At 38.9% G+C, this 24,073-nt stretch overlaps 1 protein-coding gene across 2 annotated transcripts in view; it reads left to right on the top strand.

Moving 5' to 3' along the window:
- The window catches only part of LOC306906291 (uncharacterized protein), an 88,146-nt gene extending 64,876 nt beyond the window's left edge, over positions 1–23,270 (top strand). For both annotated transcript variants that reach the window (XM_079477561.1, XM_079477560.1), the window contains 9 exons: positions 16,804–17,096; positions 18,526–18,581; positions 18,680–18,818; positions 18,952–19,079; positions 20,656–20,791; positions 21,059–21,236; positions 21,394–21,477; positions 21,600–21,825; positions 21,955–23,270. In XM_079477561.1, the coding sequence (XP_079333687.1) occupies positions 16,864–17,096; positions 18,526–18,581; positions 18,680–18,818; positions 18,952–19,079; positions 20,656–20,791; positions 21,059–21,236; positions 21,394–21,477; positions 21,600–21,825; positions 21,955–22,718 (1,944 nt within the window). In that variant the 5' untranslated portion in view covers positions 16,804–16,863 and the 3' untranslated portion in view covers positions 22,719–23,270. The remainder of the gene's footprint in view (positions 1–16,803; positions 17,097–18,525; positions 18,582–18,679; positions 18,819–18,951; positions 19,080–20,655; positions 20,792–21,058; positions 21,237–21,393; positions 21,478–21,599; positions 21,826–21,954) is intronic.
- Positions 23,271–24,073: the final 803 nt, after the last annotated feature.

Below are 24,073 nucleotides of genomic sequence, written 5' to 3' on the forward strand. Positions count from 1 at the left end.
GCAGGGCAGCCCTATTCCGGGACCTGGACTGTTTGATATTTTATGAATGGAGGGGGGATGAGAGGGATTGAAGAAAGTGAGAGAGAGAGAGAGAGAGAGAGAGAGAGAGAGAGAGAGAGATCACGTGCATGCTTATGTACACACCAACATTGTTTTCTCTTCCTTAAGGTTGTCATCGGAAGAGCTTTCTCTCACAGCACACATTTCAAGCTCAGATATGAAACACTTCAAGGAATCTGATTGAATACTCGATATCCTAATAACACACGAATCCCCGGCAGATGTGAGTGTGTTATATTTGACATTGTGAGAACTTTGTGAGTTGTGAGGACTTGAAGATTTTATGATCAGCTTTAGCGACAGTGAGTGATCGCTGAAGTACTCAATCGGGTGACTATGAAAGGTGTGGTGTTTTGTTTTACTGTGAGTCATTACGCCTGTGTGTCTGCCAAAGAAGGAAAGAAACACATGTCAGGAGAGCACGTTGTATCTTTGGGAAACAAGTTCAAGTGTTTTTCAAAATGCTGGGGCAGAAATCATCCATTCACATCTTCTGCTGAATTTTTTAGATGAAAAGGATTTCTATTTCTTCATTGCTGTCAAGTTCTTTTGCAATTTGCTTTGCAGTCTTGCACACTGTACTGCAGCTTTTAAAGCATATTTAGTAATATTGCAATATTTAGGAAGTAAAATAAATCCCTGGTATATGAAGAGAAACAGTGGAGTGAGTGAGAATGACACTATATACGGTATATGATGTATTTATATGACGAAAGCAGACTCAATTTATTACGTTTAGATTCGAAATTATAAAGAAATTGAATGCAGAATGTAAAACATTAATGTTGTGAACTGCTTTTACCTCTCTCTGTCCAGCTTTCTTGCCCTGTTTTTCTCTCTTCCGGGTTTATATGCCTCTTTATTCCCTTTCCTGCTGCTCAAAGCCAACCACCATGAAACCACTGCCACATTAGAACCTTTAACTGGCTTAAGCATGCCCAGCACTGGCACCATACTGGCACAGCCACCCAAAGCGGTTTCCAATCTGTGTCGCCCCATCACACCCCTTATCAATGTCAATCATGTTTCATCATTCTTCAGCCAATCAGCTGTCATCACAGACAACCTTTAAGAGACCCCATTAAACTACATTTCAGTTTCATGCTAATCCAAGATGTGCTCTTTAAACTTTTCTTCTCTCCTTCACTAAAGCGTTTTCCTTCTTTCAAAGCAGGCACACGCAGTCACAGTTTAGAGTTGCTGTTTATTGGGTTGTGCGCTCAGAATGTTTGGAACATTTAGGGATGGAATGGCCTCGTAAAGACCAGCTGGACTGGCATGATTTTGAGGTTCAATAAGTATGAAGTCATCAGACGGCATGAGACGACAAATTTCAGCAGGGTCCGTTTATAAGGCCGGAGTAAAGTTGCGGTGTGTTGCTGTCCCTTGCCGTCCAAAATACCCCCAGCCTTCACAAAACTGCACAAATACACATCATTTGACTCCATATGGTCACTCCTGTAAACCTTCTCTTTTCAATGATGCCATCACTTAATCAGCCAGAACGCACCAGTTCAAACGCATTGATCTCAACATGTGGTCAAAAATAAGGGCTTCTCTACTTGTCAGCCAAACCAGAGCATTTCAACTTTTAATTAGCGAGACCAAAAGCAAGAATCCAGCACTCCAAGTGTCTGCTTGTGTGTTTGTGCGCTCATATGTGTACCATGGTGTGCTTTGCACTGTGTTCTTGTTCAGTCTACATGTTAGATATGTAAAGAATGTGAGCAAAAACCTTTAAGAGTGCAATAAGTGTCTCAGAAGGAAAAAAGTGGATCAGAGTTGGAACAGGTGTATGTGATTATTCTTGATCTGACCACAGTCATTAGCAGCTGCATTTTGGTTGAAATCGAATAAAAGAGAGAAAGAAAAGAAAGTATGCATGACATAAGGGTTTACATATGAGAGCAAGACTGTGTAAGACAGTTTAAAAAAGACAAAGAAACTTTTTCATGTTTGCGGAACACAGAAGATGTTAGGTCATCGCCAAACTGTTTATGAACAAGAACAGCAAGACATTAGACATAACAAGCGGTCATGTAAGTTTGTGTTTTTTGATTATGTACTATATGACTTGTGTTGTATTGGAGTAAATGTAATTTGTTACTGTACTTAAGTATATTTTTGGCTACTTTAAGGTTGTACCGAGTATTAAAGATATTAGAAACTCTCCACTCGATTTCATTTTGAATTAGTATATGAACTCTTTACTCTACTATACATTTGTAATGACTAATGTAATTACACATGACATTTTGCATGGGACCTTTTTTGCAGGGGTTTTATTTTTGCCATTGAAGGTATTATATCTTGTGGATTTGGATCTTAGTAAAACTTGTCAACGTGGCTTCTTTATGTGAATGCCAGTGCATTATCAGATAGTTGTCAATCGCTGGTGGTTTATATGTGAAATGAGGACATGACTGCGGCTGGTGATGAGGCCAAAACCAGCATTTCCAGTGCAAAAAGGCTTTGACTTTTTAATTTTCCATTACATTATTATTCATCCTTTTTATTGAAGAGACCTTTTTGAAGGATTTTGGTTTACTTACGTGCACTGGAGCTTGTTTGTAGTAGATGTAGGTTATGGTGTCAACCATGATTTGTTGCAATTTTGAAGTGTTCATGCAATTGCTCTCCTCACAAATCATCAGTTTCTTGTTTTTCACTGACTTGTCTCTTAGGTGTTGAGGAATAGTTCTTCTTTGAGCCTACATTCAGTATGAGTAAAATTCTCAAGTACTGTTAAAATGAGATACTCTAAGACTTTTACTGAAGTCGTTTTGGAATTGGCGACTTCTAACTTGTAATGGAGTAAGTTTCGCTGCCAGGTATCTGCACTTTTACTTAAATGTGGATTTCAGGTACACTTGAAGTGTTTTAATTGAAATGTCTATATATTGTAGAAGAGTGTGAGCATGCGTGCGTGTGTGTCCTTGCTCTGATTCTTATTCAGTCTAACTGCCTGTGGTGAGCGTCACGAATTTGTTTCTTAAAGCGTTTTATGTTTTGACAGCTAAATAACAACTAAATAACTATTTGCACATCTGTGCCTGCAGAACCAACACGTTTCAACTATGCATGTAATACCAAGGTTACTTTGTAACGATTCAATTCTTCAACAGCCATTTAGCTCACCCTTTACAATTCCGACTCACGCCGAAAAGCTTCTCAAATATCATCAGGCTTGGAGACCGTGCCCAAAAGTTCTGTTTGCAATAAAAAAAACGGGCCATTCTTAATGCATATTTATGTCAACAAATTGATGACAGAGTTTTGACCAAATAAAAGCCCCATCGTTACATTCAGAACCATTGGCATATTGCTTGTCTAAACCAATTTAATCCGCTGTGTTAGAAACACAAAGCAGGCTTTTTCCACAGTGCTCGGTTCCTGCCAAATCTATGTACGCCTCAACACAAGCACTTACAAGGAAAAAATACCCGTCAAATCCGCTCCGCATGGGCCGAGGCAAACTTGGTGAAATAGACAATTTTGTTTAGACAACATAAAAGCGGTAATGTGATCTAACATAACGGTAACCCTCGTGTAAACACTGAGACATTTTTCGTGACAACACGGACGTGTGTTAAATGCGGCGCTTGAATACTAATGTCAACTAAAAGTATTTTTAAAACAGTACAGGCCAAAACTGTAGGCATGTGTTTAAATGATCCATTTGAAAGTGTCAAGGTCAATCAAAATTTGGTTTTGCTTATTGCTCGAATTTAGGCCTCCTCTGCCAGTATCCAACAGTTTCTCAGACAACCATATTTAGATGTTTGGCACAGTCGTGATCGCCATAGCGACGTGCATAAATAGCTGTACTGAACAGCTTCAAAATATGCCGGACTAATTACAGCAATATAAGTGTTGAGTTTTTCTTATTTTACAGGTCCAGTGTGTAATTCTTTCGAAGATCTATTGACAGAAATGCTATATAATATACATAACTGTCTTCAGAGGTGTAAAAAAGACCTCATATAATTAAGCGTTATGGTTTTTGAAGTCTTGGAATGAGATATTTCTATCTACATACACCACGGGTCCCCTTGCATGGAATTCGCCATGTTGTTTCTACAGTAGCCCTAAACAGACAAACTGCTATACAGAGTGCATTTCGTAGATACGTTATCTCCTTTGGCAAAGAAGTGAAACCTCAACAAAAGCTTTGTCCTGTGAGAGTGCTTCAAGGGTGGAGTGCGCTATTGATCGCAATTGGCAACCTTACTGTCAGATGTCGCTAAACTTCCGGTAACACTTCAGTATAGGGGACAATTCTCACTATTAACTAGTGGTTAGTAGCATGTTTATTATTGGCATATTGGCTGTTTATTAGTAGTTATAAAGAACATATTCTGCATGACCATATTCTACATCCATAATCCTATACCTAAACCTAACAACTACCTTACTTACTTTTAATAAGCAACAAATTAATAATTTATTGGGGGAAAAGTCGTAGTTAATGGTTTGTTAATAGCGAGAATTGCCCCCTATACTGAATTGTGACAAATATCCACATTGCTCCTTTAACTCATCTGTTATTAAAAAATGCAGATTGAATCGAATGAAATTTTTATTTTATGTGGCGTATTCACCGATAATTGCCTGATATTTTTTGTCACACTGCATTGCTAAAGAGGTTTGGACATAATTCATTTCATATTGAACTCGTGGACAGACTCTCAGCAGGGAGGGGGATCAGTTTATCCCCCTGATTATTTCATAAATCAATTCACTGGAAAATGAAGCAGGGCTTATTGAAGCCACGCTGTAAAAAAACGGTCTCGTTGCAGTCTCAGGGCCCTGTGGTGAGGGTTCAGGATCTGCGCTGAAATATAATAGAGAGTTGTGGTTCTGTCCTCTTATTCATATCACACTGAGGTCTTTAACTTAAAAGGCTACAGGAAGTCTACGGTGGCTCTGTGGGGACAAATGTAATTTGCATTGAAAGCCAATGGGTTATCGTTGAGAGAGGATATTTGATTTGATTTATGAAGCAAAACAGTTGCCAGACAGTTTGGGTTTGCAGTGTGGCTTCACATTTTGCCGTTCCGGAGTGCTGACGATTCGTTTGTTACTGATTATGTCTGCTTATAAAGCCGTTGTTGTTTACCTCTGCATATTTTGGGCATGATCCATCCAAGTCTTCACATCACGTCTTGTCTGGGTACATGGTGTATTTGCTAATTCGTTGTGACATTTGTTTGTGTTGTGTATTATGTTTGCATGAAAGTGTTTCCCCTGTGAACGAAAAATAATTATTGTAATGTCAAACATCAGGACTTTGCACTCTTCTGCCCCTCTTCTCAGAGCAAGAGACACAGATCTGTAATGACATGCTTGAAGACACAGTCACCTCATGCTGGCTGTGTGGCGCCACCATCAGACATGTAGTGGGATGTCAGCCCATGAATTCATTTTACAAATGAATGCATTCATTCCCAGAACCGCTGGTCCTCTACAGGGGGGCGGACAAATAAATCCTGTTTAGATGATCTTGTTTATGCTTAAAATGAATTCTTAAATTCTGAGACCGCTAATGAAAATGTTTCAGTTTTGAAATGATTTGTCCCCTCGTAGCATGCAAACCAGCTGGACTGTGTAAGTTTGTGCAAAATCTGAAGATTGATGTTATCCCGGCATGATTTGATAATGTTCCAGAGAACATATTATACAAAGTGGTTAAAGGGATAGTTCAACCAAAATGAAAATGATTTTTTCTCACTTTCATGTCATTTCAAAGAACACTAAAGATAAAGAATGTTGGTAACAAACAACCTTGGCACCCATTCACTTCCATTGTATAGAAACAAAACCACTGAGACATGTCAAAATTTCTTTTTTTGTGTTCCACAGAAGAAATAGTGAAACATGGGTTTTAAACCTCATGAGTGTAAATAATAATGATGACAGAATTTACATTTGAGGTGAACAATCCCTTCAACACGGTCGGTTCCAGTATAAAGCAAAGCTCTGGATTTTAACAGTGCCATGAAATCCCTCTCTAGTATTCTTCTGGGTGCACAGAATTTAAGAATCACGTCAGACAGTTTGTTTCTGGTCTCTTCTAAGCAGGATTCACTTGATCCCTTGTACGGCACGCTTACACCCTCAGGTAATCCAGTCAATCCTCTGTTGTCCATGAAGCAAAGTAATGAAATGAACACCTAATGCTTTGACGGTCATTAAACCATTGTATATTTGATTTACAGAAAAAAACTGGTCATAGAAATATGAGAACGCCTTTGTACAAAAATGAAGACAACTACAGTATTCTCTTTCTTTCTCTCGTTTTTTGTAATGTTATATGGGATTTTTCTTTTCTATTGTAAATGATTGTTGAAATTACATTTTGCTGAAGTTTCCATCATAAAACCTCTACACTGGATTTCTTCTGGCTTTCGGGCGTCGCACTTTTCTGTCTTCTCGTTTTTTTTGTCAACAGCTCTGTGAGAGAAAGGAGTAATAAAACATAAGAATTTTAACCAGCTCTTTGAGCAGTCGTTTTCAATTTGCTCTCCTGCAGGATTTCTAGAGCTTCAGGCCCTGTCGGTCCCCCTCGACTCGACCCAAACTTGTTGTGAGCACCGAAGCATAAACTTCACAGAGAGATTAAGATGTGCAGGGCTGTTCTGTGTGTACATAGCATGTAAGAGTGTATTGAATCTGGTAAGAAAAAGTGATTTAATTTGTGTTTGAATATCCTTTTTTATTTTACTGTCATGAACTGTTTAAATTACGTTATTTTCCGCACATGAAGACAGTTTGATCGTGATAGTGTGTGTGTGGTCTGTGATCTTTAGCCCTTGCACCTGCAGTGCTTTGCTCTCTGCACCCTGAGGTTTATTTAGATGAGAAATCTATACATACACACACACTCACATGCTGACGCTTAAAGATTTAACCCTCCCATCCCTTGTCTCCCAAAGGAGGAGGCTCCAAATTAAAATCAGTACTATGAAATTAAAGTATAAGACAGAAATGGACATTTCACCCCAAAATAAAAATTCTGTCATCATTTACTCACCCTCGAGTTCAAAGGAGTCGAAATCTGAATGATGTTTTTCTGACGAACACAGAGAAAGATCTTTGGAATTTCCTAAATTCTCAAAAAAAAAAATCTTCTTTTGTGTTCAACTGAACAAAGAAATTTGTAAAGCAATTTTTCCTGCTATGGTAGTCAATGGTGGCCAAGAACGGTTTCAAATTCTTCCAAAAATCTTTCTGTGTTCATCAGAACAAAGACATCAAATTTGGTTCAGCTGACCAAAAGATTTTTAGAATATGAGGTATTAATGGTTTCCAAAAGTAAATAAACAACATTAGGCACATAAAAAAAAAATGTAATAAGCACCGATAACCATAAGAAGATTAAAGAATGAATAAATGTCAGATTTTAATATGGTCTTAAAATAGTAAATGAATGTTCATTACAGCGTGTTTAACCCCCCCACCTTCTTAATCTTGGTTGAAAACCCAATGTGCCTTTGGAGAAACAACACGCCAGCACAACACAGAGCTGTAACCTCTTTACATATTTTCCTCATCCTCAGTTCACCGCGGCCTGGGTCACTGTCCAGGTATTCATGACAGTTTGGACTCTGTGTCCATTCTGGGATTTGCAAAGGAAAGAAAAGTGTGTGAGGGAACAAAACAGCCAGGTGAAGCTGAAGTGTGGAGTGTATGTGTCTGGCATCCGTTGGACTGGTGTGTGTGTGCACGCTTGACACTCATTTAGCCAGTGTGTCTGCGTATGTGTGTGTAGCAAGTTATGACCTGCTAAAACAGCCACATCTTAGTCTGCACACTGTAAATCAGCAGGATGCTTCAAACACAACATGGTGATTGGTGGACTGAAGCCACGCCTCCAAATTACTGCAACCCGTTATGCCAATGTGCTAACAACGTTCCTCGCAGCCAACTTTACACCATTTAACCTCGCTCGATTTAACCTGTGACCTGATTCCAAAAACACAATTTACCTTCCACCTCTCTTTAAAACCAGGGCAGGAAGACAGGGTGGGTATTGTTTATTTATAAATGTTTCAAGTGTCATGTGAGTGTAACTGAGACTATTATGTATCCCATCATGCACCTGTCTGAATTTTGTTATCCACAGATTTATCGTTTTTAAAATGATGTAAGAGATTATGTGAATTACGTATTTCGTTAATGTCTATATATATATATATATATATATTTATGTTTGCCATCACTTATCAAAGACTTTCATGGACTCACATCTTCCGTTTCTGTTAAAGACAGCCATGGCACTGAAGGTGTTAACCTGTTGCATGTGAAGCTGAAAACAGCTACGTGCATTAAACTCACACATCATTAGAGAGGTGTAAATCCCCATCCCACACAGACACACACTCACACATTGAAGATTGTTTTTGTGGGTCCTGGAGGCATACCACTGAAAATGGACCCAGTTTAACACGAGTTGCCTTTAATTGGCTGTTTCTGCCTGGCAAACAAGGTGTGCCATTAACAACATAACACACAGAAATATTAAGTGCACTCATACACATAAATTCAGTTTCGGAAAGGAGGGGTGCAGTACATGAATATTTATCTACCTCCGTTACTCTATTTTTTCTCTGTAAATATAGATTTAATGTTGGCAGCACTGTCTTGGTACTGTATATCTGTTTTGGACCTGCTTGATAGCGAGTATGAAAGTGAGAAAAAGACAAATGACTGTGGATATAGGGTGGCAATCGGCAACCGGCCTCTTGTCAAGCTTTGGTTTGAGCTGTGGTTCTTTTGCTTTATATAGACAATGTTTTCATAAAATTCTGGTTTCTGGGCATCCGTCACTCTCCAGCACACACTCTTATCCACACAGCCAGCTGGTGAGTTTGGGTTTGATGTGGCACAGAGGATGTCATTTTGAGACCACGTACCCAGAAAAAGAGATGAGGGAAATAGAGGGCAGAGAGCTGTGACTTTAAAGGGATAGTTCACCCCACCAAGTTGTTCCAAATCTTTATACATTTTAAAAAGAAGAAAGATATTTGGAAGTTGTTAGCAACTGACATAGTAGGCAAAATTAAATTGGTAGTCAATGGTGCCCTAGAACATTTAGCTTTCCTAAATTCCTCAAAATATCGTCTTTTGTGTTACACAGAACAAAAAATGTACAATTATTTTTCAATGATTTCCCAGAAATGTCAGTTGCTAACATTTTTCCAAATACCCCACAACCTAACAAATAAGTGAGTAAATGATGAAAGAATTTTTAGTTTTTGGTGAACTATCCACTTAAAGGTCCAGTCAGTGAAAAGCAAGGTTGTGAATTTCGAAACACTACAACGGCTGACAGAACATGGCAAATTACATGCAAGGGGACCTGCAGTGTATGTAAATAGAAATAGCTTATTCTAAGGTAATAAAAACATAACACTTCATTGTGTGAGCTCTTTATAGGTATAGCTGTATATTTTATTGAATTTCTATCAATAGACCTTACCAAGGCGGATATGATCATACATATAAATATATACAATATACAAATCAATTAGGCAAGTTTAGCATGTAATTGTTGTTATTATTATTAACATGCTCTTATTAATCTCAGTATACTGTATGTTTTTTTTGTCTATCATATTATACATATCATTATTTGTTCGCTTATGCCACAATTCGTTTATGTTTTGTAATATAATGAAATTTACATACATTTCGGTACCAATGTATTAACTACACTATATAGGCATTTTGTGAGCAGTTTAATGCATTACTTTCATACTCACATTTACAGTTAGAGAGAGAGAGAGAGAGAGAGAGAGAGAGAGAGAGAGAGAGTAAATTCTATTGTTTTATGGAGCAAACAGTCCTTACTGTTAAATTTGGCAACATATATACATTAAAGCAGCACACGTCTTGCCAAATTAAAAGCAGATTTTTGTTAACACCAAGGTATATTAAAGATTTCAGTAAACCATACCCTCATTTTTACACACCTTTACTTTCAGACATTCATTAGCATGCGCATTTCAAGTCATCTTTCAGCAGGTATGAATCTGTCGTGAGGATTCATATGCAGATTGTAATTCATAATAAGGAATCTGGCCGGCGGAGCCGATTCTTTACAGGCCTGAGAAAACACACGTGTTGTTCCAGTTGTTTCCTTTTAATAAAACACTTAGCACTTCATTGAAAACACTTCTGATAAAATGATGAAGGTTTGTTAAAGGAAGAAAAGAAAGCGAGCTGGTCAAAAAGGTGTGTGAAGAAAGATAAAAAACAAAAGTAATTTGGTTGAGAATTTCAGGATTTTTTTATTTAAAGTGTCTGTAAATGGAGATCTGGCATATGAGACGCCGACAGGGGTGTGTTTGCCCAGCATGGTGCAGGAATATCTTACTGCTGTGCCTTCATGCTCCTTTAAAATTGCTTCTAAATTAAGAGTGGGCTGCAATAGCCCATATCGACCATTCACACAAACCCCAAATCGTGTAAATGTTGGATCAAAGGTCACAAGATGGATAAACATCCTCACGAATAAACAACCGCTAAACATTTTAAAAGGAGTGAAGGGGAAAACAAACAGAGCAGTCAATAGATAAAAAATCAACGTCTTATTTCATATTTCAATCATATTTCAAACGTCTGAAACACTGAAACAGAACTCAAACATTCTAAATGATCTTATTCCTTTTCGTTCGTTTTTTATGAGCCACACACTTTTTCATTCTGTCTTCACCTTCTGTGTCCATATTCATCTCTTTCTTTCTCACACACACACAGACCCATAGAGAAGAATCCCTCCAAACCCACCCTCTGTTCTATTTTCAGGAGGTAAGCCAAAGGCAGCCATTAGCCCACCACACACTGCTATTAAACTTAATATAACACCCTTTCCATAAAACACATCCATTATGCTCCACAGTCTCCCTGCTGTTGACTTTGGGTGCGCGGATGACCATATGAGCAGGAAATCGTTGGTATTGTGGTAAAAAAATAAAAGCTGTGTGTTTGAAATGAAGTAGAGAGAGTCAAATAATTGTGATTTATAGTCAGGGCATTCACTGAGAGATGTTTTTTCTTGGGAAATCATAGGGATGTTTTAAGAAAAGAAAAAAGTGTCCCTGTTATCTGCTAAGCAATGACAAAATGAAAAAACAAAACACCAAGATGCATGGGAAGACAAACACTTATTTATAATATCCTTTTCGTTCAATTTTAAAGACTTCAATGAGAACTTTTTCAATCAAATTCTTTCAGTCGTTGTTTTTTGTAAGCATCACAGAAAATCTCATTCAGCAATGATTTGTATTTTATATGGCCACGAAATGAATCAACCAAAGTATTTATGTAACAGAACTATGGTGGAGTTCCAATGCAAACTACACTGACTATTTATGTTTTTGGTCTTAAAATAAAAATACACATATTTGGTTTCTCTGTAGCGCCCTCTTCTGGCAGCTACAGAGAACATTTGGAAGGATCAATGCAGGTTAGGAAACTCCAGTGATTTATGTGTCTTCCCTCATGCAATAGAAGATTCTTGCTCTTTCCCTCTTTCTTCATGCACACATTTTTACATGAATAATGATACATTTTCAACGTCTTTTTCTTCAGACTTCTGCCTCCATTAGCACATCATAACATCATAACATAACATCTACTATACACCAGTTAATCTCCGTTGAGGTTTTTTTACTGCAGCTTCACTCTGTTGATTTGGGCCCTAAAATGTGTGCTTTTAGCATACACACACACACACACTTGTCACACACACAGCCCACATCCTTTAGAAGGTGTGCAATTTATGAGCTGTGAGCGCAGCGTGGCAGTTTCACCATCTGAGTTGCTCACAAACTCACACACAGCTTTTCATTAGCACAAAGTAATTAAGCCACACTTCACACACACACACGTGCGCACACATTAGTCTGGTGTTTTATCCCCATCTAAAAAAACGAGTGACCCGAGTATGAGCATTAATGAGAACTTAATGTCTGACTTACACACCAGTGTGTGCTGTGTGTTTGAGGGAGAAAGACGTTTAGATGTAGTGTGTGACACATCTGGCCATGTTGCTCAGGAAATGACTGCTTCACTTCACTGCTGTCATCACCCTGACCCATGTAACTCTGTGTGTGTGTGCAGCAGGTCTTCATTAGCTGTGTTGAAGCCTTTTGAATGCAATTATGGTTAAAAGTCGATCCCGCCAACAAATCTGTTCTCCTGTCTGTGTTCTCAGTTTTATTTCCTTTCTTGTTGGTCATTCTGTCGACAGAACAAGACATCTAAACAAGCTGTGATGCAAGGAGTCAATGGTTGTGTTTGTTTCGTTTTGTAAGACTGAATCAGAATGTCATCATGTGATCAGAGAGATCTGGCAAACAGAAATATTTAGCAAAAGCAAATTCATTTGTATTCTCACAAATTAATCATACGCTTAATTCTGAAACCTGAAAATAATCTTTGTACAACATCTTCATGTAAAATCTTTGTGATGATGACATTTTATATAGAATTTGAAGAATTGAAGGGAGACGTCCACGTTTTGCCCAGCTTTCTTAAGCCACAAGAGGGCAACATTCACAATACTCCATTTTTGTTCATTATTATTTGTTGTAGTTCGTTCTTAAGTCAAGATGCTGTTTTTGTCTACATCTGTGTTTTAAAATGAAAGTGTTAGAATTAAAAACAGTATTAAAATGAAAGGATTTCCAAAAGCAAAATCTTCACATATTGGACCGTTTTTTAGACAACCTTTTTTTTTATTCAGGTAGGCCTAGATTTTAGAACATGCTATTATTTAACATCATCATATATTTTCATTCAGTTGGTCTAGGTTTTAAGTACAAGTGACAAGAGCCTTTTTTGGTTTGTAAGAGTTGTTTTATCGTTCAGATTTTGCGGAGTGATGTTTCCTCTGATAATATCCCGCTCTGAGACTTCCTCGTAAAGCTTAGCATGCTAGCGCGTGGGCGCAGAGATGCTCCAGCAGGGTTTTAAAAAGTTATTTAGTGTTAAGATATGCTTTAATGGATTGCTGGGGATTGGTTTCTTTCAGAGCAGGAAACGGACCAAGGTTTTCAGTGCTATTAATTCGACCGCACTGTGTTTTGCCAAAGCCTCGAGGCTGGAACACATTTTTGGGGGGTGAACACAAAACTTTCTGTGTCTGTTTGCTCATTCGGGCTCTCTTTGTCATGGCCTGCTTTGAGCCTTAGACATAAAAGTGTTGAGGCACATCGCTCTCACATAAACACACACACACAAAACATACAAAACAAAGGTCTTCCGTCTAAGGCCTCTATGTTTCTTCTGTTCCCGTATTGTTTTCTCGAAGTGGATGGAGCATCGTGGAGAAGCGATGTGAATTAAATCTATTTATTGTACTGAACGTCTGTTTTGCTGCAGTTATATTTGCTGTGCGAGGTAAATGTGTGTGTGTGTTTGAATAGTATAAGGGGCTCAGATTCCAACCCCTTGCTGTTCAGTTCATCTTTCTCTCTCTCTAGTGGATGAATGGAGTGAACAAATAAAGAAGATATAAGGAACCTGATCCTAACCACCACACGTATCTGACAATAGCCTTTTATACATCCACACAGACTCCAAATAACATACTCTGTTTATATAGGCACAAACTGCATGCATATATCTTTACATGTGTAATGATGAGTAGTAAGCCCACATGGACTATGCATATTTTTCACATTTGACAAACAGCAAAATATGTTTTCGTGGCAATGTGTTACAATGTCTTTCTTCAGAGTGATACTTCGCGAATGAGGGGACAAATGTATAGCAGGACACCATTTAGTACTTCGGAAATTGGTTCGATCATTGGAAGCCTAGACATTTAATTCAATATAGTCTGTACAGAAAATGTCTGCAGCTTGTCTGAGTTTTAAGATTATGAGAGCAAATAGATTTAGAGAATATAATGACCACAGATAAATAAATTATAATAATGCAATACTCCATTTAGAAATTATAATAGTCAGTTTTGGTTTCATTGTGACTTTCATTTCACCCGAAAATGAAAATTCTGTCATCATTTACTCATGTCATTGTAAACCTGAATGACTTCTGCAGAACACAATAGATGCTATTTGGAAGAATGCTGTTAACCGAACAACGGCGGTACCATTCACTTCTATTGAATGGACACAAAACCAATGTAAGTCAATGGTTACCGCCGTTGTTTAGTTACCAAAATTGTTAAAAATTTATTTTTTTTGTGCTCTGACGACGAAAGTAAGTCATTTGGTTTGAAATGACAAGAGGGTGAGTTAATGATGACAGAATTAAAATTTTCATGTGAACTATTATATATAAATTATGAAAATCTGCATATAGATTCCACGTGGGCCTGACACGACATCTATCCGTTATTTTTATTTTTTTGTAATGGACCATTCATTTTGGTTTCTGGATGTCGTTTACAAAAAGTGAAAGCACATTTCTAAAAAATAGTTATATAGCTATATTTTTGAGAGCTCAACTGATAAAGAGAACAACACTGGAAAATGAAATCAAAAAATTTGATATTAGGTCTGTTGACCGTTGGCAGAACTAAAGCCGTCTGTGACATCATTTTTGGGAAGCCATGTTTATCAGAGTCCGTTCTTATGCATGTGCGTGTGTAGGTGGGGGGTCATTACGGTGTAGTGTGTCCTGTCACTACACTAAGCTCACTGCATCAACCTGAGACCAGATACAGTTAATTATCTACCAACCACACACACACACACAAGAGTGCGTGAACTAACCAGACTGACAGAAGAACCTTCCGTTGGCCAGAGAAGAGACAGTCTCGATGAAAAAGACAGATAAAAAGAGGTAGATCTGAGGCTAGACACCGGTTAAAAACTCAACAAGTGATTGGGGACCAGCATCTGGATCCTGGAGAGACACATCAGGAGGAAGACAGAGAGGATATACTCCTCCAAAGAGGAACCAATGAGACCTGTCTTCATCACACGCGTCCCTTCTCTCCTGCAACCTCGTCCGCTTGTTGTGGTCTACAGGACCTGATAGAAAGCGTGCATTACTGGCATCATGCCTGCTGCGCTGAAGTCATCTTTGGATGGGAGCATGACTGACTCGGGCGAGCTGGAGCAGGCAGCGCCTCCCTGCCTTGGAAAGGTCCCCCGTGACCTGCTCCGAAACTTTCCTCATACTAAACGCGTGGGCAGCTACCTGGTGGGTAAAATGATCAACAAGGGCTCCTTCGCCAAGGTTATGCTGGGCATGCACATCATCACGGGGGAGAAGGTAAGAGGGACACGCAAGTTACTTACGCACAGACACCTGTCAATCAAAGGATCAGCGTCACACACTCTGAGGGTGTCGGTCATCTTGTGCTGAAGGGTTGTCATTTATTTTTCATGCTGTCTCGGTCTCTCAGCTTTCATAGACAGTCGCTCCTTCCTAATCTCTGACATTTACCACAGTAATAATACATTCACACAAACTTGCATACTTGCTTTATAGACTATTTAGACACATTTTAGGAATATTCAAATAATCAACATATGATCACTGACTATGTGCCTAGCTGGTCGTAAACTGTACTATTATAATACACACATTAATAACGATAAACAGCATCAGTTGTTCTAAAGACTTATGTGGTTGGGTGACCATGTGCTGTGTATAGGGGGATGTTTTGGCATTCAGGAGTATTCTAGTCGTAATATGCCATTTTATACATAATAAATTGTTTTATTTGCCGTTTTATTCCAAGTGATATTGTTGTTGGTGAAAATGACATCCTAGTAATTATTGTTTCGGGAATGTGTGACTAGGGCCTGCAAAAATAGAGAATGGGTAGTATCTACCTCAGCCTGAAGAAGTATAACTTGAGTGACAAATCAGCAGTTCAGTCATTGCTCTTTGGTTATTTTGTATTTTTTTTATGTAATCACATTATGATAATATGTGGGTTTATCTTAAGAGGTTTATAAATGTATGCATAAATGCACTGTCCCTCTGTGTACCTGCATGTGTGAATGTTTGATTTATTTAGCTATAAACATAAAATATGCACACTATTTAAATAAAGACATTTAATAGAAAACAAATAGAGATTTCTCTTCTAAATGTATGCTGTCTCACACCATAAAACACACGTACAGTTTAACATATTTCATATATAACATACATGTGTTTATAGTGAATTTTATTGCCAAGGCACATCTTTAAGAACTTTTTATTACGACCCAGTCAGTGAATATAGTATTTTTGTGATTTACTGTTTTTTTTACCATCAATGTAAAGAACATCTTTTTGGCCACGGATAGACAAACAACAGAGAGAAAGAGAGAAAAAGAGCGAGCGAGAGAGAGAGAGAGAGAGACGTTTTAGTTCCACCTGTCCTCCTCATCTCACTGTGGTGACCAGAGCTTTCACGGGTCAGTAAGTCTGACCTGTGTGTGTGTATTTTAGCAGCTCTTATACGGATCACTGAGTTTTTCCTGACCACTCTGTTTACTTGAACAGGTTGCTATGACAATTAGCACCACCTTTATTCTAGAATTTACAAATGTAATCATGTACAATTTATAAAAGCCATATGCATTCACACTGTACTTGTTCTGTTTTATTAACAAATGCATTATAAAAAGAAACACTTGTGAAACAGAGTATGAGGTATTTATTTAAGTATAACATGTGTCAATCATTAGAAACATTATTAGAAACCTATGAGACATCTGATGCTTAAATGAAACACAACTGCTCTCTGTTTTGGTCCCTGTCTGTCAGGTGGCGATCAAGGTGATAGATAAGAAGAAGGCTCGACAGGATTCGTACGTTTTGAAGAACATGAAACGCGAACCACGGATTCACCAGCTGATCCGCCACCCGAACATCGTCCTGCTGTTGGAGACACTGGAGACAGAGAACTGCTACTATATGGCCATGGAGCTGTGCGGCGGAGGAGATCTGATGGACCGTATCTGTGAACGCAAGCGGCTGGAGGAGAGAGAGGTGCGCAGATATACCCGCCAGATTCTTTCTGCAGTGGATCACCTGCACAAACACGGCATAGTTCACAGGTACAGAACATACACACATTTACCCAAGTTATATAAGCTTTAGTGACGTCATCCATGCTTTGTTATTTTGCTTTATCAGGGTTGCCAGAAAACCAGCCTAATGACCAATCAAAATTTCCCCAATAGGCCAAATATAGAAATATTGCACTCCTATACCTAAAATACATATTTTACATTCCTTGTTATGCATTACAATGTTTCTTATAAAAAAAACAAGTACGCACTAAAACTGCAGACTTGGTTCTTTGTCGGTCAGAGAAATCAGATTTATACACAACAAGGATAAGCGCAATAGTGTACATTTGTGCTTCTGATCTACTTTAGAGCAGTAGAGGGAATGTCATCAGTTTCTCATGACATCATCAGCCAGAGCCACTATGGTTAACACATCATTCACTGACTTCCTCACTAATGGAGTCCCAGGATAAAGCCTCATAATACAGAAATCTCCTTTACGCACACTCCTGTCTGTACAGAGACTTTATTATTGTGTGGGACACAGATCAAAGAATCTACATTAACTTACACATCCACTCACATGTACACACTCTTGGCTACAGATTTATCACAAGAGAGCAGTGGTCCCATCTGTACCCTGCAGGGATAGTCAACATGTGCACAGTCCCCATGGTAATGAAGGGAGGGTGTTGGTCTGTGCAGCTAACTGACATCTCTGTTCAGCAGTTCATTCATGATGACATCAATCAAATTAAATTAAAAGTTGGCCCCACCAACTCAACCTACATCCTTGAGACTTGAAGCTTTTCACACAACACACACATACGCAAATAATAAACTTAAACTGAACCGTTCTGTCAATGTACAAAAACGTAAAAGATAGCAGATTTAGGGAAGGTGTAGCTTGGAGGAGTTCCCCCTCTACATTTTAGAGCCGCTATTAGATTTGATTCCCAAAAACTGTACATACTGCAAATAAGCAGAGCTCAAATGCATGTCGACTGGAGTAAAATAATTTGCCAAATTCATAAATGTAAGTTTCAGGACAATCTGTGTGCGCCGAAGCACACAAGGCCGCCCATCTAGCTTTTTAGATGTAAAAATGGAGAGAAATGAAAATAGCTTTCAGGACTGTGATATTTTATAGGCTTCTCATACAGTTTCTTATTAAATGTGAGTGTGTTTAGTACAAAAAAGAAATAAAGCGGCTGTAAGAGAAAAGAAAAAAGGATGAGAGTAAAAGTAAAACTTGGCAGTATAACTGGAACCTTCAGGACCACCAAGCTGCGATAGCACCAGCAATAACAGCTATACGTCTGTTCTTTAACACAAATCCCCTTTTTATTCACAATCTTTCATTACATTTGGGGTTTCTGGCTGGTCAAATATTTCCAAACATGGAAAAGGTGATCTGTGTGTGTGGTTTGTGTAATTGTTTTAACATCCTTCATATTTGGATCTGGTTTATTAGGGATCTGAAGATTGAGAACTTTCTACTGGATGAGCACAACAACATTAAGATTGTTGGTGAGTATCTTGCCATGCGTCCCTTTTAGAACAGTGTGTGTAAACGTACATTTGTCAAGCCGAGAAGTGCACTTACTTGTTTGTGTGTTTATGTGTAGACTTTGGTTTAAGTAACACCCTGAAGTCAGATTCCCTCTCTCTGGATCTACTAAACACTCAATGTGGAAGTCCAGCTTATGCGGCACCTGAACTGTTGGCCCACAGAAAGTACGGCCCAAAAGTGGACGTGTGGTCTGTGTGAGTATACACAATGCATGCTGAAGTCAACCATTTGTGGTGTTGTACATATAATATGTATTTAAGAGGTAACCTCTTTTAATGCAGACTGGTTGTTAACATTGTATGTGTGCTTGTGTCTGAATATGTTTAGGGGTGTGAGTATGTTTGCCATGTTGACAGGGACATTGCCATTTACTGTGGAGCCCTTCAACATCAAGCAACTCCATCAAAAGATGGTTAATGGAGAAATCAGCGCTATACCATCAGACATCAGTAAAGGTAAAATGCACACCTACATACATCACGGGGGTTCCTGTGCAAGATAAGTACAGGGAAAAAATACAAAAATTAAACTACAATGAGGCAAGAACATTTTTTCGAGTATTTTGATGGATCATATTGTGAGATCATCGTGTCCAGATCATAATGTTGATCATGAACATTTACAACAGAGGATATTCACCAATCTCAAAGATATCTACACTCACCTTTACCAAAATTCTTTAATCAAGATACATTTACTTGAAAAGCAAAATAATCTATATTTAATATCTTATGTTCTGGAAAAAATATATATATAAATGAAGTGGGTTTATGCCTAAAAAATAGATCTGCCAATGGAGTAAAAGATAAACTTGAATTGAGCACTTTAACGCCCAGTTCAGACCGCCAGCGACACCCAGCAACACCCAGCAACAAAGCGAGGTCATTCATTTCAATGGAGAGCCGGCAACATGAGCAACAGTGACTGTTGGTGACAGGAAGTGGGCGTGTCTAGCGATAGCAGCCTAAGCTAGAAGCCAACGCCCTTCTTACGACCTTGTAGCGAGAGATTGGCGACACACAGCGATACAGCTGCTTGCCGGTCTTAAGGATAGTTCACCCCACACTGAAAATTCTGTCTTTATTTACTCATCCTCTTGTCCGCAAAACACAAAAAGGTTGCTTACCAGCACCCATTCACTTGCACTGGTTTTGTGTTCCTACAATAGCAGTGAATGGGTGCAGGTGCTGTTTGCTCACCAACTTTTTTTTAAATATATTTCGCCTTGTTCTGCAGAAGAAAGAACATCAAACCGATTTGAAATGTCAAGAGAGTGAGTACATGATGACAGAATTTTCATTTTGGTTGAACAATCACTTTGGTTGAACAATCACTTCAATAAAGAGATACAACTTTTTTTTGCTTCTGAAGTGTTTTGATCTAAGTATTTTTAGATAGAAAACATGATTATTTTCTAACTATTTACATTATTTACACCTTATTTCCTTTTAAATTACATGCTTTAACAACAGTAAAACCTAAAGCACAACTTCAAAGTAGCTTTAACAAAAGAGAAGCAAGTGTATTTACTGTGTGTAAAAGTATTCATCAGATCACATCATCTGCTATATAACATCATGTGTGATTTAGAAGCGTTTAGAAGTGTTTTCATCACCTCTGACTTTGTTTGCATCCTAAATGCGTAAGACTTTTTGTCCTTTGTACGTTTGCAATCCCACTCTTAAGTGAATGACTAAATGCGATCGTCACTGTCTACTGACACAAACACTACCTTCACCTCAACACACACTCACACACACAGGCCAGCACACTGCCAAACTGAAACTCTGATCTGAGGACTCCCCCTGCATTGAGAAGACAGCACTTGGGATCAAAGTGCTTGAATCTGATCTGGCTATTTGTAAAAGAAACCACGAAAAGTTCAGTGTGGGTCTGACACAAAAATACTCACACACTCTTCTGACAAATCTACTGAGATCTTCAGCATAAGGTTAAAGCAGGGTTTCGGGAGTGCTTAAGTAGTGTCAACATGTCAAGTTTTAGTGTCTCTGTTTTTCACTCCCACTTCAGCGGCTGTAAAGTTCGTATTGTCTTTGCTGGAGCCAGAACCGGAAAAAAGACCAACGGTCAAAGCAGCAATGCAGGATAAATGGCTGAATGAAGGATATTCCAAGAGACTCCTCCAGACAGTCGCGTATAGAAACAGGTATCTGAGAAAAGGAATTTGTTGACGTGTGCTACATGGCAGTACTGTGGTACATTTTGCACCTTTTTGATACTCTCTAAAAACAAGATAGCAGGTTACCAGATTATGTTCTCATTTTAGATGTTGGCCCACCAGCTTAACTATCAACAAACCAGTATAAACCAGTCTGGAGCTGTAGGGAAATTCCTGCTGTTCTAAACTGATCTTTTCAACGGGCTATTGATCCATTTTTAACCATGTTTTTAAAAGTTCTGTTTCTTTCTTTAGATTACGTCCTGAGGATCTGAATTCAGCTGTGATAAATTACATGACAGAATCTCTTGGTTACGGCCTTTCTGACATCATCCATACTGTCATCAGCAACAAGGCATCTTCTATCTTAGCCTCCTACCATCTACTGATGAAGAAACTCACCAGGTATCAGAAAGGAGTCAAGGCTACGAAGGTAAAATTAAACACTGTACAAACCTAAAAATCTTAACACACAGAGTGTGGCTTTAACATGTTGCTAAACTAACATTATAGCACAAAATAGATTTTTTTTTGTAGTTCCTCTCACTGTTTCTGTTTTCTCTTATTTTCTGTGCATCGCAATGCACCAGAGAGAAGAAGACAATGAATGGAGTCTTTTAAATAAAGGCTTTTCAAGAGAGAAAAGCAATTCAGATGCAAAGAGTCAGCAGCAGGTGATTTGTGCAGCTCTATATCTGTCTTCGAAGAATTAAACGATCAAAAATAAAGACATTTCGATATCTTAACTCTGACACACTCATGGTCACAAAACATGAAAGGGGCATTTCTCTTGTAGTCTCCTCAAAGTGAGACATCCAATGAGGGGAATTCAAGGCAGACCAGTAGGACAGAGAGGAGTCGGTCCCAGGACAGAGATGCTCGGAGTGGCAAGAAAAGGCCAGTGACAGTCAGACCGAGACAGTCAAGCCCGGTGGATAGAGCAGATTCCCCAAGCTCACTGCCTGTGGATACAACTAATGAGATTGCCATACTGGAGACACACGATATATTGATTCATAAGGGTAATAATAATACATATTCATTTCTTGGCTCTTATGAGCTCTTCGCATCTTAAACCATCTTAAACCAGCTTTTTTTTATCTGCAGCACGTAGATTTGCATGTCCATAAATTTGTTAATCAATGTTTCAGGTTCAACTTTTGGTGAAAAGGAGGCGCTTCACATCTCACCCCCCCAGTGTTCGTGTCGAGAGGGGAGTGGCACAAATCTTTGTGACTCTGCTCCTTGTGATGCCATTGTAACCGCAGACACCTCCAGAGAATCCCAGACAATGAAAACATCAAACAGGCAGCGGGATCTGAGAACAGCTTACTCTGACAAATATCAAGGCTTGGAATCTGAACAACAAGATGATCACAAACTGGAAAAGCTGCAGACATTCTACTCCGAGAAAGGTACATCTCCAAGAATGCACCTGGAGAGCAGAGCAGGGCAGCGCTTTAAGGATCTCTTATTGGCTATTGAGGAGAAAACGTATAACGCTCGCCACATTGAACCATCTGCACAAACCTCACCGTTACCGCGACTACGCCATACTGGAACATTCAAAGAAGCCATGCCCAGAAAAGTGACTTGGATTGGCCTCACGCGACACGCCACCGCTGGCACAGGTTCCTCACCTTTCTTGGTGAACGGGTCCAAACCACCATTGTTTCCGTCACAGAGACAACAAGCTCTCGTCATTAAAAATCTGAGACACGGGAAGGAAAAGAGAAGTGCAGGAGGGGGAGGAGGAATAGCTGTCGCTGGCAATGCCAAGAAAAGGAACTCTGTTCAGCTACGGACGGCTATACAACAGCGCAGGGCCACGGATCTCAACCTACCAATGCTCCCATCGGCTTTACAGAACAAATCTGACAAAAAGACTGACATACTTAGAATGGACTTTGGGTGACGGAGGTTTAGAGAGGAAGTGGAAGAGGGAAAGTGTTAGATGCAGGGAAAATCAATTTGAAGTTTTCCTTGAATGGCTGAACCAAATTTACAGCATTCTGTGTCTCCCTCATATACTTCCTCTCTGATCCGAGAATAGTCATCTTCAAATCAACATTGATCCATCCATTATCTCATTACTATGCCTCCTGTTCTCCATGCCCCGTTGGCCCACTCTAATCCCTCAGTCCCAGGACAATTTGACTACTCTTGGGTTTCTTAATTGTTTGGTTTGGATTTGACTGATGCCCTTTGTAGGTTTTAAGCCGCTATCATGTTTCTCCCTTTATGAATGAATGCATCTCAATGAGATCACTCAACTCTGCCAGTCGGTGCCAAAGAATGAGCATCCATAAGCCATCCATGGCAAATGGCGAAGAATATTTATGACGTAATTCAGCGGATGCTTGCGATTTAAAAAAAACTGCAAATCAGGAATATGGAGATGTAATTTTGTTCGATTTTTTTAGAGATTTTGTATTTTTAACAACCTATTAAATATAACTTTGAATATACATACAAATGTAAGTGGTTTACTTGATCACGGGTAGCTTTTATAAATAAGCTCAGGTAATTAGGCTAATGTTTGGCTGTTTTAGGTGTGTGTGTTTTGTAACGTGTATTTTAAATGAGCATCTGTATTGTGGCTGCTTCCCAGTGGCCTTAAGGGTTTTGAATAATGTAAAGGAATCTTTCCCTCCTTACTAGAGAGGAGCTCATAAATTATGAAGGCTTTGTTTTGGTACATGATATGATGATGGGGCCTGGCCTTGGTGTGTGTCTAGATGCGGGTACTGATGGAGAAATATTGAACCAAAGTGTGGCATGTCTACGCCTCATGCTTGTTGCTACCTCACACAGTTCCATGGTAACAATATGTAATGTGTTAGACCAAGATCACATCACGTGAGCGTTTGTCCAAAATGTCATTTAATTATGTCCTTTAAAAAGTACTTAAAATTCTTCATTTACTCATCCTCTCGTCATTTCAAACCTGTATGATTTTTTTCTTAGGCAGACCACAAGAGAAGACATTCAGAAAAATGTTGTTGACCGAACAGCGATGGCAGCCATTCACTTGCATAGGTTTTGTATCCATACAATAGTCAATGGGTGCCACCGCTGTCAGGTTATCAACATTCTTCAAAATATCTTCTCTTGTGTTCTACGGAAAGTTGTACAGTTTCGAAGTGTCAAGGGGGTGAATAAATGATGACAGAATTTTCATTTTTGGGTGAACTATCCCTTTAAGAACCATGTAAGCCAGAAAGGAAAATGGATTCATCCTGTGGTTACTGTTTAACAAGCTCATTCTTG

The sequence above is a fragment of the Barbatula barbatula genome (genome assembly GCF_947034865.1).
Source record: "Barbatula barbatula genome assembly, chromosome: 17".
Lineage (NCBI taxonomy): Eukaryota > Metazoa > Chordata > Actinopteri > Cypriniformes > Nemacheilidae > Barbatula > Barbatula barbatula.